Genomic DNA, 19,545 nt, shown 5'->3' with positions numbered 1-19,545 from the left:
TCAAATATTGACTAACTGTTCTCTCTGCCTACTACCAGAGATAAGTAGTTTTCTGTGCTTTTAGTTTAATCCTTCCTAATCAACAGCAAGGACCAAGCACATTTATTAACACTTTAATAAGAATGGTTAAGAAAGGACATCATCAACAAAACAAAAAGGCATCCTACAGTATGGGAAAATATACTTGTAAATGACAGATCCGACAAGGGGTTAACATCCAAAATATATAAAGAACTTACACACCTCAGCACCCAAAAAGCAAATAACCTGATTAACAAATGGGCAGAGGATGTGAAGAGACGGTTCTCCAAAGAAGAAATTCAGATGGCCAACAGACACATGAAAAGATGCTCCACATCACTAATCATCAGGGAAATGCAAATTAAAACCACAATGAGATATCACCTCACACCAGTAAGGATGGCCAGCATCGAAAAGACTAAGAACAACAAATATTGGTGAGGATGCGGAGAAAGGGGAACCCTCCTACACTGCTGGTGGGAATGTAAGCTAGTTCAACCATTGTGGAAAGCAATATGGAGGTTCCTCAAAAAACTAAAAATAAAAATACCATTTGACCCTGGAATCCCACTCTTTGGAATATACCCAAAGAATACAACTTCTCAGATTCAAAAAGACATATGCACCCTTATGTTCATTGCAGCACTTTTTACAATAGTCAAGATATGGAAGCAACCTAAGTGTCCATCTGTAGATGAATGGATAAAGAAGATGTGGTACATATATACAATGGAATACTATTCAGCCATAAGAAAGAAACAAATCCTACCATTTGCAACAGCATGGATGGAGCTGGAGGACATTATGCTCAGTGAAATAAGCCAGGTGGAGAAAGACAAATGCCAAATCATTTCCCTCATTTGTGGAATACAACAATGAGGCAATACTGAAGGAACAAAATGGCAGCAGACTCAGAGACTCCAAGAATGAACTAGTGGTTACCAAAAGGGAGGGGTGTGGGAGGGCGGGTGGGGAGGGAGGGATTGAGGGGTATTATGTTTAGTACACATGGTGTGGGGGATCACGGGGAGAACAGTGTAGCACAGAGAAGGCACATAGTGGATCTCTGGCAACTTGCTGCACTGATGGACAGTGACTGCACTGGGGTGTGGGCGGGGACTTGATAATATGGGTAACTGTAGTAACCACATTGCTTTTTCATGTGAAACCTTCATAAAAGTGTATAACAATCATATCTTAATAAAAAATTTAAAAACAAAACAAAACCCTAGACAACACACCACCCTGGGACTCTCTTGTCCCCTCCTGGCCTGAGCCAGGAGCTCTGTCCTTTTGCTTTATGCCTAAATAAAAGTCTCTGCCTTGCTCTCCTAAAAAAAAAAAAAGAATGGTTAAGAATTCAGGCTATGGCACCAAGCAGATCTGGATTTGCATCCCAGCTGGAACATACATTAATTAGCTTTGTGATCTTGGACAAGTAACATTTCTGTGCCTCACTTTCTTCATCTATAAAGCGGGACTAGCAATAAAACCTATGCATTGTTATTGCTTAGGGGTTAAGTTACACAATGTACCTAAAGTATTTAGCATACTGCCTGACACATGTTTTAAGTGTTCAATAAATACTAGCTATTATTGTCATTTTAGCCATTTTCATCATCATCATCATCATTGTTGTATTCCTTGTGTTTTCTTTGCTCTGGATCTCATCCTTTCCAGCCTCCTTGGGGTTTCTCTTCATGTATTTTCAGCCTCTCCATACCTATTGACTCCTTCCTTTTGGCTTCTCATGTCCTAAATCTCTACTTCTGTACACTTCCTTGGATTCTGTCTCCATCTAGTTACAGCCTCTCCTTACTCCTCCTTCACTAAACTTATTTAAAAAGTTATCTACATTCAGTATCTTTTCATTCTCACTTCCCATTCACTCCTCAAACCCTTAGCTAGTTCATCCAAGCCCCTCCCAATTAAAATTACTCTCCCCAAAGTCACCAGCAACTAACTTATTGCCATACCTAGTGTGTACCTTTCAGTCTTCATCTTACTTGACCTCCTGGGGCATGCCATTAACCACTACCTCTTCTTAAATATTCCTTCTTTTCTGGTTTTCCTCCTATATCTCTCATTATTTTTCTTCAGTCTCCTGTACTGGCTTATTCTCCTCTGTCCATGTCCTAAATATTGTTGTCCCTCAAGGTTTATCTGCTTGCCACTCTTTTCTCCCGCATTGTTGGCTTTAGCTGTCATGTACAGACAACTGCCAAATCTACCCCTCTTCTGAGTTAAACCTCTTCAGCTGGCTACTCAATAATCCTGACCTAGAAGTTCCACAGAAAGCTCAACAGACCAGAACTGACCTTTGTCCTTTTAATTGTATTTATTTATATTAGGTTCTCCTTGCTTTTATTCCTTCCGTCTTTATTTGTGTTTATTACTTATTTTACTTTCTTGTTCACTTTCTCTAATTTTTCTTTTTTTCTAAATTGCTATTAGCTTTATTTTGCCCTCATTAATTGGAAAATTATATTTCAGTTTTCCAGTCCATTAATAGTTGCCTTTGCTTTCCCTGTTAACATTTCCAACCACATATGACTCAACTGTTTCAACATGCCCCTAAACTGAACTTCTTCGTCAACACCTCACAGTCCCTCACTATCATCCAGTTACATATCTTCCTGCACTCTCCGTCTTAGCAAATGGCATTATCATCTATCAGGTTGCATAACTGAGAAACCTAGAGTCATTCTAGATTTTTGCTTGCTTTTCATCCTCCACATATAATAAGTTATCAAATCTTTCCAGTTCTACCACTGTAGTATCTCTTAAGTGTGTGTTCTTTTCTGTAACACCCTTCTCTAAGCTTAAGTGCACAGTGTTTTTCTCTACTCTTTCAGTTATCCACTTTTTTGTCATCTTGCTTCCCACCACTTCATCTCCTATACTATCATCATAAGCAGGTCTTAAAAATGTTAATATGACAATACAGTCTCCCAGTTTAAAATCCTTCTGTGGTTCTCTGTGCTATACTGATAGGAACTTACTCTCTTCCTTGAATATACGTTCTTTTACATTGGGATCATTGGTCATATTTTTTCTCAGCCTGGAATGCCCTCTCCTCACCTCAGTCTCATCCCAATTCAACTCTTTCTCATTCTTTAAGACTAAAGAAAGCCATTCTCATCCACTCTAAAATGTGTCTCTTTACAACACCCTACTAGGGTAATTTCACTTCTTTACAGCCCGACTATATCTTGTATACAATCTTATTTTAGTGCCTATGATACTTTATTTGTAGTTATTTGCTTTATCTCTTCTTAGTAAACTATGACTTTTTTTAAAACAGAGACTGTATCTTATTCATGCTAGTATTCCTAGGGTCTGGTACATATGGGCTTCAAGATATGTTGCATATGTTTAGAAGAAACCAGTAGAGGCTTTAATATTTGAAAGAACAGAAGTAGTTCAATTGGCTATGAAAGGAAGATTATTGGGAAATGAGATTTATTTATTCATGAAAATAAATGACACAAGTGGGTTCAGTAATCATTTTACATATAATTTTCTAATTTTTGATACATTCCATTTTCTCCACTGAACAGAATAATTTTATTTTTTCCTTCTCTAGCATTCAAGTGTTTCACTGTCTTAAGCATGAAGGAACAGGTGGCAGGACACTGCTAGTAGATGGATTCTATGCAGCAGAACAGGTACTTCAAAAGGCGCCTGAGGAATATGAACTCCTCAGCAAAGTGCCATTGAAGCATGAATATATTGAAAATGTTGGAGACTGTCACAACCACATGATTGGGGTTGGACCAGTCTTAAATATCTACCCATGGAATAAAGAACTTTATTTGATCAGGTGAGTACCAAAGAACTATCCCCCAGTGTAATTTATTTACCAAATATTAGCCTTAATGTAATGAAAATCTCTAAGATCCTTATATCTGCCACACTTTAATCTTGCTATTCCATAGATTCTTCTCAGTATAATTCCTATTCCTAGTCTAATTCCCATGGAATAGTAAATAGACCAACCGGCAAGGAAAACTAGATTTTTGTAGTTGGTGGAGGAGCGTTGAGATAGTATTTTAAAACGAAAACACTATAAAATAAAGAACAATTATTTAATTGTGCTAGTGACCAAACAGCTATGGTATCCAAAAGCATGATGACCACATTTGTCTGTAGCCCAGATTTATGCAAATCTCCTAACCTGTATATCCAGGAGTCTACTAAAATATCACCACTTAGATATCTTCTAGGATCATAAAACACATCATATTCAAGACTGAACTCATCACCTCTACTCATTTCCAGCCTGTTCTTCCATACCCAGTTCTAAAGAAAAAAATTAATTATTACCCCTAAAACATAGTAGGAACTACGTAAATACTAATTCACTTCCCTTGGATGCACTCCTCTGGAAAACTATCAGTCATCTCTTGTATCTCCATTGCCTAGAATAATGAGTAGGTGCTCAGTATTTTTTCCAACATTTTATTATGAATATTTTTTAACATATCAAAAACTTGAAAACACGGGAGAAACCCATAGACCTACAACCTAGATTCTACTATTAAGATATTACTATACTTGCTTTATTACCTAGCTATCCATTTATCAACTAATCTTATTTTTGATACATTTCAAAGTACATTGCAGATAGGAGTACATGTCTCTTTGAAATACTTCAACAGTTGTATCCTTAAGTAGAGTTCAATATTTGTTTACATATTTTTTATATTGAGGTAAAATTTACATACAATGTTAAAAATAGTACATATACACTTGCTACATTTTGACAAATGTATACACCTATGTAGACCAAACCCATATCAAGATATAGAATGCTAACATCACTGCAGAAGGTACCCTTATACCCCTTCCCAGTCCAGCCCTACACACACACACCCCAGAGGAAACCATTTTTATTTTTCAGCACCATATATACTTTTGCCTGTTCTAGAATAGTAAATCCACTCTTTTATGAATATACAACTGGGCTGTTTCCAGGTTGGGGTTATTATGGATAAAGCTGTCATGAATGTTCATGTAAAAGTATTTTTGTATATATGTTTTCATTTCATTCACTAAATACCTAAGAGTGGAACTGCTGGGTCATAGAGTAAGTGTGTGCTTAGTTTCATAAGCAGTTGCCAACAATGAATGAGAGTTGTAGCTTCCCCACATCCTTTCCAACACTTTATGTTGTCAGCCATTGTGGTGGATATGTCATTGGGGTTTTAATTTGCATTTTTTTTGATGATTGATGATGTTGAGCATCTTTCCATGTGCTTATTGGCCATTCATATGTCATCCTTTGTGAAGTATCTGGTTAAATCTTTTGCCCGTTTTTTCACTGGGTTGTCATTTCATTATAGAGTTGTAGGAGTTCTTTATATACCCTGGTCACCAGTTATTACCTGATATATGTTTTTGGAATATTATATTATAGTCTGTGGCTTACCTACTAATTTTTTAACAATGTCTTTTGATGAGCAGAAATTTTAATTTTAATGAAGTGTAATTGATCAGTTTTTCCTTTAATAATTATTGTTTCTGTGACCTATGTAAGAAATCTTTGACTACCCCGATGACATGATGATATTCTATTTTTTCTAAAGGTGTTCTGGTTTTATCTTTTACATTTAAGCCTGTAATCCATCTCAAATTAATTTTTCCATGTTGTGAGGTAGGGGTGGAAGATCATATATTTCGCATGTGGATATCCAGGTGTTATTACTACCATTTGGTGAAAAGACCTTCCTTTCTCCCATTGGATTGCTTTTGCAACTCTATCAAAAATCAAATGACCATATAAATGAAGGTTTCTTCCTGGCCTCCCTATTTGGTTCCATTATCTATTTGTGGATCCTTGTGACAATTCCACACTGTCTTGGCTACTTCAGATCTATAGTGTTTTAAAGTCAGGTAAAATGTTTATGAACTTTGTTCTTTTTCAAAATTATTTTGGATATTCTAGATCAGGGGTCTACAGAGTTTTCTATAAAGGGCCAGATAGTACATTTTTAAGCTTTGTGAGCCATATGATCTCTGTCACAACTACTTAATACTATTGTGGAAGCACAACGGTAGCCACAGACAATATGTAAATGAATGGGTGTGGTTGTGTTCCAATAAAACATTACTTACAAAGACAGGCAGTGAGCTGTATTTGGCCCACAGACCATAGTTTGCCAACCCTTGTTCTAGACTATTTACATTTCCATATAAATTTTAAAATCCTCTTGTCAATTTTTTAGGATAAAGCCTGTTAGGATTATGATTAGGATTGCTTGAATTTATAGATCATTCTGGGGAGAATTGACAAACTAACAGTTTTGAGTCTTCCAATCCATGAACATGATCTTATCTTTCTATTTATTTAGGTCTTTCAGCAGTATTTTGCAGTATTGAAGACAAGGATATTGTATATATTTTATGTTTTGATGGTATTATGAAATAAAATTTTAATATTATTTTCCAATTGTTTGTTGCCATTATAAAAAGTAACTGTATTCTTTTTAAGTTAGCATTGTATTCTATAGCCTTGCTAAGATCATTCATTAGTTCTAAGATATTTTTGTTTGTTTTTTTAGGTGTCTTGGGATTTTCTACATTAACAGTTATGTTTTAGGGACAGATTTATTTCTTCCTTTCCAACATATATACTTATTTATTTGTTTTTCTTGCTTTATTACACTGGCTAGCACTTTCAGTACTATATTAAATATGAGAGACAAGACCAGACATGCTTAGGATGAAAGTGTTCAGTATTTTGCCATGTATGATGTTAGCTATAAGGGTTTCAGTGGTATCTTTTATCCACTTGAGGAATTTCCCTTCCAAGTTTGCTCAGTTTTTTAAAATCATGAATAGGTTTTAAACTTTGATAAATGCCTTCTCTTCATTTCAGTTATCAATTAAAATAATCATGTGATTTTTCTTCTTTATTCTGTTAATATGGTAAATTATATTGATTTATTTTCAAGTGTTAAACCAACCTTTCACTCCTAGGATAAACTGTACTTCATCATGATTTATTACTGTACACACATGTGTATGTTAATAGTGTAGTCCAATCAAGACATACATATCACACAGTATGTTAAACAGGTAAAGTTTAATATAAAAATTATGAACTATGATAAAAGAGTAACTATAAGATATAAGGAAATTCTGTATAGTACCCTAGGACTAAGGCAGGGTATCCAAGGAAGAATAAACCTGGAAGTGGTTAAGACCTTAAAGAAAGAGTTTTTCAGCCACCTTGAAGCAGACAAGTTGTTGTTTTGGCCAGGCAGGTGCTGGTCTAGAGTTGTTTAGCAAACAATAGGCCACCTTACCTGACTATAGGGAGAAGGCAGAGAAGACAGTCAGCAAGATGGTACAAGGAGATCTGGGTGCAAGTGAAAGCAGAAAGATTTAAGGGCACATAGATTGCAGGAGATGGGAGTTAGGGATGGGAGCTTGCTGAATGACTCTTCAATGTACAACCCTGCCAAACATGGGAGGCGGCGCAAAAGTCATGCAGGAGCTTTCCCAGGGAGTCGAGACAGGTGGCTGCATGCAGGAGGAGGCTCTGTGAGAGGGTTGTAGAAAGGTTATCACCAAGATGATGTTTCAAAATCACACAGGTAATAACTCCTTGGGCCCGGAGGGCTGGTACTACCTAAGAGCCTCACACTCACAGAGCCAGGCTCTGGCCAGGGCCCAAAATAGCAAGAGAAACACTTTCTCCTTCAGGTTCCCTCCACCTTCCTCTACTGAGAAAGTTTAAAATTGAGAGAGAGGATTAAAAATGGTGGTGCGAGATGTGAAGCAGAAACCTCCTCCCAAAATAACATATAATATGAAAATATAGCAAATACATCAAATCCTGACAGAGCAACAGGAAAGAAGGCTGCGTCAGACTGTCTACACCTGGGGAAAAGACCAGGCCTCAAGGAACAGGGTAAAGTACCAAAGGCGTGATCTGGAGGGACCCAAACCCTTCCCCCACCCCAGTTCACCAGAGGGAGGAAGAGAAACAGAGCAGGGAGGGAGTGGAGGCCTAGGACTGCTGAACACCCAGCCCTGAAGGTCTGCTCTGGGAGCATGAACCTATATTACATGCTGCTCTAGAAATTAGTGGGGTTGTAAAGCTAAGAAAGGTGGAATACTTGGAGACACTGAGATTCCAGCTGCTTGTGGAAAACAGGGATCCACATCCGGCTGCTCTGAGACAAAAGAAAGATGGGCAGTCTGAGAGAATTCCTAAGAGAGAGGGCTGCTAAAGGGGCAAGGATTGTACAGAGCTTGCTGCTCAGGAGAAAGGACAGGTGCAAAAAACTGGGCACAATCTGCCCAGCAGGTTGGGAACTTTCAGGAGCTTCAGGTGTTCCATCTCCCTGGCTGGCTATGCAGCTCTGAGGCCAGACACCATGATATGCAGCCTGCTGTGCCTTCCTCCCAACTAGCAGTAGCTCACAAATTGGCTGTCCCTGCTATTGGGCCAGACCCACCTATAGCAGCTACAAGTGCAAACCATAGAGGCTTCTCCCTGCACACTCAGCCTACTGATCCTGGCAGTGGAGACAGGCAGCTGCAGCAAGGAAGCAGGAAAGACCTTCTTCCTCCCAACAGGCACCAGTGCTGCTCGCCTCCAACCCCTGCCATGGCTCCAGGACCTGAGCAGCTCCAGAGAGTAGAGTTTCTGGGCACTAGAGGGCACCACCTACAAAAATGAAATGTCAAAAGGAACCTGGTTCTAGCCAAAAATCCCACAAACCCAGAAAGAGGGCCAACTGAAACTGAACTCATCAACCTTCCTGAAAGAGATTTCAAAATAAAAATCATAAACATGCTCAAGGAGCGACAGAAAAATATTCAACAACTCAGAGAGGAATTCAGGAATGAGATACAAATGTTGATGAATACAGTATCTGAAATGAAACATACAATAGAGGGATTTAAAAGCAGATTAGATGAAGTAGAGGAGAGAGTAAATGAAATAGAAATTAGAGAACAGGAATACAAAGAAGATGAGGCACAGAGAGAAAAAAGAATCTCTAATAATGAAAGAATATAGAGAGAACAGTGTGACCAATCCCAACAGACTAATATTTGCATTATACAGGTACCAGAAGAACACAGAAAAAGGGATAGAAAGTGTCTTTAAGGAGGTAATTGCTGAAAACTTTCCCAATCGGGCGATGGAGGTGCACAGATCTCCCAACACAAGGCACCCAAGAAGACAACACCAAGACATATAATAATTAAAATGGCAAAGATCAAGGATAAAGACAGTATTAAAAGCACCCAGAGAGAGAAAAAAGATCACATACAAAGGAAAGCCCATCAGGCTACCATCTGGCTACTCAGCACAAACCTTACAGGCCAGAAGGGAGTGGCATGATGTATTTAATTCAGTGAAACAGAAGGGCCTCTAACAAAGAATACTCTACCCAGCAAGATTATCATTTAAATTTCAAGGAGAGATTAAACAATTTTCAGATAAGCAAAAGCTGAGAGAATTTACCTCCCACAAACCATACTTACTGTGTATATTGGACGAACTACTACAGATGGAAGTATTCCTAAGGGTAAATGGCTATCATCAGAGGAAATAAACCACAGTAAAGAAAGAACAAATAATTACTAAGCAGATACAAAATCAAATCAACAACCCCCAAAGTCAGTCAAGGAATAGCAAAGAGTACAGAATATGATACCTAATTTATATAGAATGGAGGAGGAAAGAAAAGAACCTTTAGATTGTTCTTCCTTTTCAGGATTCCTTTGGCTATTCAGGGTCTTTTGTCATTCCATATGAATTTTAGAACTATTTTCTCTAGTTCATTGAAGAATGCTGTTGGTATTTTGATAGGGATTGCATTGAATATGTAGATTGCTTTAGGCAGGATGGCCATTCTGACAATATTAATTCTTCCTAGCCAAGAGCATGGGATGAATTTCCATTTATTAGTGTCCTCTTTAATTTCCCTTAAGAGTGTCCCATAGTTCTCAGGGTATAGGTCTTTCACTTCCTTGGTTAGGATTACTCCTAAGTATTTTATTCTTTTTGATGCAACTGTAATGCAATTGTTTTCCTGATTTCTCTTTCTGCTAGTTCATAATTAGTGTACAGGAATGCAACAGATTTCTGTGTATAAATTTTGTATCCTGCAACTTTGCTGAATACCGATATTAGTTCTAGTAGTTTTGGAGTGGGCTGCTGTATTCTTAGGGTAAATTCCTAGAAGTGGAATTCCTGAGTCAAATGGTAAGTCTATTTTGAGCATTTTGAGGAACCTCCATATTGCTTTCCATAATGGTTGAACTAATTTAAATTCCCACCAGCAGTGTAGGAGGGTTCCCCTTTCACCACAACCTCGCCAACATTTGTTGTTGTTCGTCTTTGGATGGTGGTGATCCTTACTGGTGTGAGGTGATATCTCATTGTGGTTTTAATTTGCATTTCTCTGATAGCTAGCAATGTGGAGCATCTTTTCATGTGTCTGTTGGCCATCTGAATTTCTTCTTTGGAGAACTGTCTGTTCAGCTCCTCTGCCCATTTCTTAATTGAATTATTTGCTTTTTGTTTGTTGAGGTGCGTGAGCTCTTTATATATTTTGGATGTCAACCCTTTATCAGATCTGTCATTTACGAATATATTCCCCCATACTGTAGGATACCTTATTGTTCTGTTGATGGTGTCCTTTGCTGTACAGAAGCTTTTCAGCTTGATATAGTCCCACTTGTTCATTTTTGCTTTTGTTTTCCTTGCCCGGGGAGATATGTTCATGAAGAAGTCACTCATGTTTATGTCCAAGAGATTTTTGCCTATGTTTATTTCTCAGAGTTTTATGGTTTCATGACTTACATTCAGGTCTTTGATCCATTTTGAATTTACTTTTGTGTATGGGGTTAGACAGTGATCCAGTTTCATTCTCTTACATGTAGCTGTCCAGTTTTGCCAGCACGATCTGTTGAAGAGACTGTCATTTCCCCACTGTATGTCCATGGCTCCTTTACCAAATATTAATTGACCATATATGTTTGGGTTACTGTCTGGAGTCTCTAATCTGTTCCACTGGTCTGTGGCTCTGTTCTTGTGCCAGTACCAAATTGTCTTGATTACTGTTGCTTTGTAGTAGGGCTTGAAGGTGGGGAGTGTGATCCCCCCCCCACTTTATTCTTCCTTCTCAGGATTGCTTTGACTATTCAGGGTCTTTGGTGTTTTCATATGAATTTTTGAACTATTTGTTCAAGTTTGTTGAAGAATGTTGTTGGTAATTTGCTAGGGATTGCATAAAATCTGTATATTGCTTTTGGCGGGATGGCCATTTTGACTATATTAATTCTTCCTAGGCAAGAGCATGGGATGAGTTTCCATTTGTTAGTGTCCTCTTTAATTTCTCTTCAGAGTGTCTTATAGTTTTCAGGGTATAGGTTTTTCACTTCTTTGGTTAGGTTTATTCCTAGGTATTTTATTCTTTTTGATGCAATTGTGAATGGAATTGTTTTCCTGATTTCTCTTTCTGTTGGTTCATTGTTAGTGTATAGGAAAGCCACAGATTTCTGTGTGTTAATTTTGTATCCTGCAATTTTGCTGTATTCCGATATCAGTTCTAGTAGTTTTGGAGTGGAGTCTTCAGGGTTTTTTATGTACAATGTCATGTCATCTGCAAATAGTGACAGTTTGACTTCTTCTTTACCAGTCTGGATTCCTTGTATTTCTTTGTTTTGTCTAATTGCCATGGCTAGGACCTCCATTACTATGTTAAATAACAGTGGGGAGAGTGGGCATCCCTTTCTTGTTCCCAATCTCAGAGGAAAAGCTTTCAGCTTCTCGCTGTTCAGTATGATGTTAGCTGTGGGTTTATCATATATGGCATTTATTATGTTGAGGTAATTGCCCTCTATACCCATTTTGCTGAGAGTTTTTATCATGAATGGATGTTGAATTTTGTCAAATGCTTTTTCAGCATCTATGGAGATGATCATGTGGGTTTTGTCTTTCTTTTTGTTGATGTGGTGGATGATGTTGATGGATTTTCGAATGTTGTACCATCCTTGCATCCCTGGGATGAATCCCACTTGGTCTTGGTGTATGATCCTTTTGATATATTTTTGAGTTCGGTTTGCTAATGTTTTATTGAGTATTTTTGCATCTATGTTCATCAGGGGTATTGGTTTGTAATTTTCTTTTTTGGTGGGGTCTTTGCCTGGTTTTGGTATTAGGGTGATGTTGGCTTCATAGAATGAGTTTGGGAGTATTCCCACCTCTTCTATTTTTTGGAAAACTTTAAGGAGAATGGGTATTATGTCTTCTCTGTATGTCTGATAAAATTCCGAGGTAAATCCATCTGGCCCAGGGGGTTTTTTCTTGGGTAGTTTTTTGATTACCTCTTCAATTACTTTGCTGGTAATTGGTTTGTTTATATTTTGTGTTTCTTCCTTGGTCAGTCTTGGAAGGTTGTATTTTTCTAGGAAGTTGTCCATTTCTTCTAGGTTTTCCAGCTTCTTAGCATATAGGTTTTCATAGTAGTCTCTAATAATTCTTTGTATTTCTGTTGGGTCCATCGTGATGTTTCATTTCTCGTTTCTGATTCTGTTGATCTGTGTTGATTCTTTTTCTTTTAATAAGTCTGGCTTGAGGCTTATCTATTTTGTTTATTTTCTCAAAGAACCAGCTCTTGGTTTCATTGATTTTTTTTATATTGTTTTATTCTTCTCAATTTTGTTCATTTCTTCTCTGATCTTTATTATGTCCCTCCTTCTGCTGACTTTAGGCCTCATTTGTTCTTCTTTTTCCAATTTTGATAATTATGACATTAGACTATTCATTTTGGTTTGTTCTTCCTTCTTTAAATATGCCTGGATTGCTATATACTTTCCTCTTAAGACTGCTTTCACTGCATCCCAAAGAAGTTGGGGCTTTGTGTTGTTGTTGTCATTTATTTCCATATATTGCTGGATCACCATTTTAATTTGGTTGTTGATTCATTGACTATCTAGAAGCGTGTTGTTAAGCCTCCATGTGTTTGTGAGCCTTTTTGCTTTCTTTGTGCTATTTATTTCTAGTTTTATACCTTTGTGGTCTGAAAAGTTGGTTGGTAGGATTTCAATCTTTTGGAATTTACTGAGGCTCTTTTTGTGGCCTTGTAGGTGGTCTATTCTGGAGAATGTTCCATGTGCACTTGAGAAGAATGTGTATCCTGTTGCTTTCGGATGTAGAGTTCTATAGACGTCTATTAGGTCCATCTGTTCTAGTGTGTTGTTCAGTGCCTCTGTGTCCTTACTTATTTTCTGTCTGGTGGATCTGCCCTTTGGAGTGAATGGGGTGTTAAAGTCTCCTAAAATGAATGCATTGCATTCTATTTCCTCCTTTAGTTCTGTTAGTATTTGTTTCACATATGCTGGTGCTCCTGTGTTGGGTGCATATATATTTATAATGGTTATATCCTCTTGTTGGACTGAGCCCTTTATCATTATGTAATGTCCTTCTTTATCTCGTTAACTTTCTTTGTTTTGAAGTCTATTTTGTCTGCTACTAGTACTGCAATACCTGCTTTTTTCTCCCTATTGTTTGCATGAGATATATTTTTCCATCCCTTGACTTTTAGTCTATGCATGTCTTTGGGTTTGAGGTGAGTCTCTTGTAAGCAGCATATAGATGGGTCTTGTTTTTTATCCATTTAGTGACTCTATGTCTTTTGATTGGTGCATTCAGTCCATTTACATTTAGGGTGATTATTGATAGGTATGTACTTAGTGCCATTTCAGGCTTTAGATTCGCGGTTGCCAAAGGTTGCAGATTACTTTCCTTAGTATCTAAGAGTCTAACTTAACTCACTCAGTATGCTGTTACAAACACAATCTAAAGGTTCTTTTCTATTTCTCCTCCTTTTTCTTCCTCCTTCATTCTTTATATATTAAGTATCAAATTCTGTACTTTTTGTCTATCCCTTGATTGACTTTGGGGATAATCAATTTAATTTTGCATTTGCCTCGCAATCAGCTGCTCCACCCTCCCTACTGTGGTTTTACTACCTCTGGTGACAGCTGCCCACCCCTAGGAACACTTCCATCTATAGCAGTCCCTCCAAAATAGACTGCAGAGATGGTTTGTGGGAGGTAAACTCTCTCAGCTTTTGCTTATCTGGAAATTGTTTAATCCCTCCTTCAAATATAAATGATAATCTTGCCAGATAAAGTAATCTTGGGTCCAGGCCCTTCTGCTTCATGGCATTTAATACATCATGCCACTCCCTTCTGGCCTGTAGGTTTCTGCTGAGAAGTCTGATGTTAGCCTGATGGGCTTTCCTTTGTGTGTGATCTTATTTCTGCCTCTGGCTGCTTTTAACAGTCTGTCCTTATCCTTGATCTTTCCCATTTTAATTACTATGTGTCTTGGTGTTGTCTTCCTTGGGTCCCTTGTGTTGGGGGATCTATGGATCTCCATGCCTGAGAGACTATCTCCTTCCCCAGATTGGGGAAGTTTTCAGCAACTACCTCCTCAAAGGCACTTTTTATCCCTTTCTCTCTCTTCTTCTTCTTCTGGTATCCCTATAATGCGAATATTGTTCCACTTGGATTGGTCACACAGTTCTCTCAATATTCTTTCATTCTTGGAGATCCTTTTTTCTCTCTGTGCCTCAGCTTCTTTGTATTCCTCTTCTCTAGTTTCTGTTTCATTTATTGTCTCCTCCACCGTATCCAACCTGCTTTTAATACCCTCCATCGTGCTCTTCAACGATTGGATCTCTGACCTGAATTCATTCCTGAGTTCTTGGATGTCTTTTTGTACCTCCATTAGAATGTTGATGATTTTTATTTTGAACTCCCTTTCAGGAAGAGTCACGAGGTCCATATCATTTAAATCTTTCTCGGGAGTTGTATTAATAATTTTACTCTGGACCAGGTTCCTTTGGCGTTTCATGTTTGTATGTGGCGCCCTCTAGTGTCCAGAAGCTCTATTCTGGAGCTGCTGAGCCCCTGAAGCAATGTCGGGGGTCACAGGGGAGCGGTACTGGTGCCTGTGGGGAGGAAAGAGCTGTTCCCCACCTCCTGGCTGCTGTGCCTGTCTCCACTGCCTGAGCAGGGCTATTGGTCTGTACTTTTCTTTTTTTGTGGTGTCTTTGCCTGGTTTTCTTATTAGAGTGATGTTGGCCTCATAGAATGAGTTTGGGAGTATTCCCTCCTCTTCTACTTTTTGGAAAACTTTAAGGAGAATGGGAATTAGGTCTTCACTAAATGTTTGATAAAATTCAGCAGTGAAACCACCTGGTCCAGGAATTTTGTTCTTAGGTAGTTTTTTTATTACCAATTCAATTTATTTGCTGGTAATTGGTCTATTCAGATTTTCTGTTTCTTTCTGGGTGAGCCTTGGAAGGTTATATTTTTCTAGAAAGTTGTCCATTTCTTCTAGGTTATCCAATTTTTTACCATATAATTTTTCATAGTTTTCTCTCATAATTCTTTGTATTTCTGTGTTGTCTGTAGTGATTTTTTCTTTCTCATTTCTGATTCTGTTTATGTGTGTAGACTCTTTTTTTCTTGATAAGTCTGGCTAGGGATTTATCTATTTTGTTTATTTTCTCAAAGAACCAGCTCCTGCTTTCATTGATTCTTTCTATTGTTTTATTCTTCTTGATTTTATTTATTTCTGCTCTAATCTTTATTATGCCCCTCCTTCTACTGACTTCGGGCCTCATTTGTTCTTCTTTTTCTAGTTTCATTAATTGTGAGTTTAGACTGTTCATATGGGATTTTTCTTCTTTCCTGAGGTAGGCCTGTATTGCAATATACTTCCCTGTTAGCACGGCCTTCCCTGCATCCCACATATTTTGCAGTGTTGAATTACTGTTGCCATTTGTCTCCATATTTTGCTTGATCTCTCCTTTTATTTGGTCATTGATCCATTGGTTATTTAGGATCATGTTGTTAAGCCTCCATGTGTTTGTGGGCTTTTTCGTTTTCTTTGCATAATTTATTTCTAGTTTCATACCTTTGTGGTGTGAGAAGCTGGTTGCTACAATCTCATTCTTTTTTTTAATTTACCAAGGCTCTTTTTATGGCCTAGTATGTGATCTATTCTTGAGAAGAATGTGTATCCTGCTGCTTTTGGGTGTAGAGCTCTGTAGATATCTGTTAGGTCCATCTGTTCTAATGTGTTGTTCAGTGCCTCTGTCTCCTTACTTATTTTCTGTCTGGTTGATCTGTCCTTAGGAGTGAGTGGTGTGTTGAAGTCTCCTAGAATGAATGCATTCATTCTATTTTCCCCTATAATTCTTTTTGTATTAGTTTCACAAATAGGTGCTCCTGTGTTGGGTGCATAGATGTTTATAATGATTATATCCTCTTGTTGGATTGAACCCTTTATCTCTATGTAATGTCCTTCTTTGTGTCCTGTGACTTTTTTTGTTTTGTAGTCTATTTGGTTTGATACAAGTACTGCAACACCTGTTTTTTTCTCCCTATTAGTTGCATGAAATATCTTTTTCCATCCCTTCACTTTTAGTCTGTGTGTGTCTTTGGGTTTGAAGTGAGTCTCTTGTGGGCATCATATAGAAGGTTCTTGTTTTTTTATCCATTCAGTGACTGTGTTTTTTGATTGGTGCATTCAGACCATTTACATTTAGGATGATTATCGATAATTGCCATTGCAGGCTTTAGAGTCATGGTTACCAAAGGTTCAAGAGTAATTCCCTTACTATCTAACATTCTAATTTAACTCATTTAACTCACTTCATGTACTATTACAAACACAGTCTAAAGTTCTGTTTTTCCCCCTCCATTTCATCCTCCTCCATTCTTTATAAGGTATCATATTCTGTACTCTTTGTCTACCCCTTTTTATTACCTCTGGTGACAGCCATTTCACCTTAAGAACACTTCCATCTATAGCAGTCCCTCCAAAATACACAGTAGAGATGGTTTGTAGGAGGTAAATTCTCTCAGCTTTTGCTTATCCTTAAATTGTTTCGTCCCTACTTCAAATTTAAATTATCATCCTGCCGGATAGAGCATTCTTGGTTTGATCTGCTTTTGCTTCATTGCATTAAATATATCAAGCCACTCCCTTCTGGCCTGTAAGGTTTCTGTTGAGGAGTCTGATGATAGCCTATGGGTTTTCCTTTGTATGTGATCTTATTTCTCTCTCTGGCTGCTTTTAATAGTCTGTCTTTATCCTTGGTATTTTCCATTTTAATTATTATATGTCTTGGTGTTGTCCTCCTTGGCTCCCTCATGTTGGGAGATCTATGCATTTCCATGGCCTGAGAGACTATGTCCTTCCCCAGACTGGGGAAGTTTTCAGCAATTACTTTCTCAAAGACACTTTCTATCCCTTCTTCTCTCTCTTCTTCTTCTGATACCCCTGTAATATGAATATTGTTCTGTTTGTATTGGTCACACAGTTCTCTCAGTATTCTTTCATTCCTAGAGATCCTTTTTCTCCCTGTGCCTCACCCTTTTTGTATTCCTCTTCTCTAATTTCTATTTCCTTTATCATGTCCTCCACCATATCTAATCTGCATTTAATACCCTCTATTGTGTTTCTCAACGATTGGATCTCCATCCTAAATTCATTCATGAGTTCTTGAATATTTTTCTGTACCTCCAGGAGCATGTTTATGACTGTTATTTTGAAATCTCTTTTGGGAAGATTTATTAGTTCAGTCTCACTCAATCTTTTTTCTGGTGTTTTGATTTTGCTTTGAACCATGTTCCTTTGATGTTTCATATTTATATGTGGCACCCAGAAGCTCTACTCCCTGTAGCTTCTCAGCCCCTGGAGTGATGTCGGAGTTTGCAGGGGAGCGATGCTGGTGCCTGGGGGGAGGAAAGAGCTGTTTCCTGCTTCTCGGCTGCTATGCCTGTCTCCACTGCCAGAACCAGTGAGCCGAACACACAGGTGTAAGTCTCTATGCTTTGTGTTTGTAGCTACTGTAGGCAGGGCTTCCCTCTGGCTGGCCTGATGCCGGTTAGCCGAAAGTCACAACAGGCTGCATATCACGTTGGGGGGCCTTGGAGCTGCATAGCCAGCCAGGGGAATGGAGCGCCTGAAGATTTTGAAAGCTCCCAACCTGCTGGGCAGAATGCACCTGGATAATTTTGTCTATGTGTCCTTTCTCCTGAGCAATAAGCTCTGTGCAATCCTTGCCCCATTAGCAGCCCTCTCACTTTGAGGAGGTCTCTCAGACTGCCTGCACAGATCAGCCGGATATGAGTCCCTGTTTTCCACAAGGAGCTGGAATCTCCATCTCTCCAGGTATTCTGCCTGTCTTAGCTTTCTAACCCCACTGATCACCAGAGCACCATGCAATGTAGGTTCATGCTCCCAGGGAAGATCTCCAGGGCTAGGTGTCCAGCAATTCCAGGCCTCCACTCCCTCCCTGCTCTGTTTCTCTTCCTACCACAGGTGAGCTGGGGTGGAGGAAGGTCTTGGGTCCCGCTGGGACACAGCTTTAGTACATTACCCTGTTCCATGAGGTCTGTTCTTTTCTCCAGTTTTATGCAGTCTCATGGGCCTTCTTTCCTGTTGCTCTTTCAGGATTAGTTGTGTTAATTATATTTTCTCATTATATGTGGTTTTTGGAGGAAGTCTCTGTCTCACCTCTCACTCTACCGTCTTTGATCCTATCAGTTTCATTAATTTTTTTCTATTTTTTCATTATTCTCTATTTTATTTATTTCTCCTCTTATCCTTATTAAGTCCCTCCTGCTAACTTTGGATTTCATTTGCCCTTTTTCTAGTTTCTTTAGTTGTGAGTTTAGACTGCTTATTTGGGATTGTTCTTGTTTCTTGCAGTATTTTTATTTACTATATTTATTTGCAGTATTGTTATTTACTAGCTCTTAAAACCACTTTTGTGGCATCCCATGTATTTTGAACTGTTGTATTTTTTTTTCATTTGTCTCCCTGTATTATTTGGTTTGTTTTTATTTGTTCATTGATTATTTGGAAGTATGTTGTTTAGCCTCCATGTGTTTCCAGGGTTTCTTTGTTCACATAATTGATTCCTAGTTTACCACTGTGATCTGAAAAGATGCTTGATACAATTTCAATCTTTTTTAATTTATTGAGGCTCATTTTCTGTCCTAATATGTGATCTACTCTGGAGAACATTCCATGAGCAGTTGAGAAAAATGTGTATATATCTGTTAAGTCCATCTGTTCTAATTTGTGTCTGGATGACTTGTCCATTGATATGTGATGTGTTAAAATCCCTTAATATGATTGTGTTGCTATCTATTACCCCTTTAGATCTGTTAGTATTCGTTATATATATTTAGTTGCTCCTATGTTGGATGCGTAGATATTTATAATTGTTATATCTTCTTCTTGGACTGATCCCTTTATCATTATGCAATAATATCCAAATGAAACGTCCTTCTTTGTCTCTTGTTACTTTCTTTGTTTTGAATTCAATTTTATCTTATGTAAGTACTGCTGCTCCTGTTCTCCCTTTTATTTGCATGAAATGTCTTTTTCCATCCCTTCAGTTTCAGTCTGTGTGTTTTTAGGTCTGAAATGAGTCTCTTGTAGATGGCATATAGATGGTACTTATT

General features: G+C 38.1%; 1 protein-coding gene across 1 annotated transcript in view; it reads left to right on the top strand.

The window, feature by feature from the left end:
* TMLHE (trimethyllysine hydroxylase, epsilon) overlaps window positions 1–19,545 on the top strand; it is an 82,386-nt gene that overhangs the window by 48,436 nt on the left and 14,405 nt on the right. Inside the window, 1 exon segment of the mRNA XM_057495822.1 lies at window positions 3,608–3,844. Within this exon segment, the coding sequence (XP_057351805.1) occupies window positions 3,608–3,844 (237 nt within the window).

The sequence above is a fragment of the Manis pentadactyla genome, chromosome X, assembly GCF_030020395.1.
Source record: "Manis pentadactyla isolate mManPen7 chromosome X, mManPen7.hap1, whole genome shotgun sequence".
In the NCBI taxonomy this organism is placed as follows: domain Eukaryota; kingdom Metazoa; phylum Chordata; class Mammalia; order Pholidota; family Manidae; genus Manis; species Manis pentadactyla.
The sequence above is the reverse complement of the archived record's forward strand: the minus strand, read 5'-3'. Positions and strand labels throughout refer to the sequence as shown.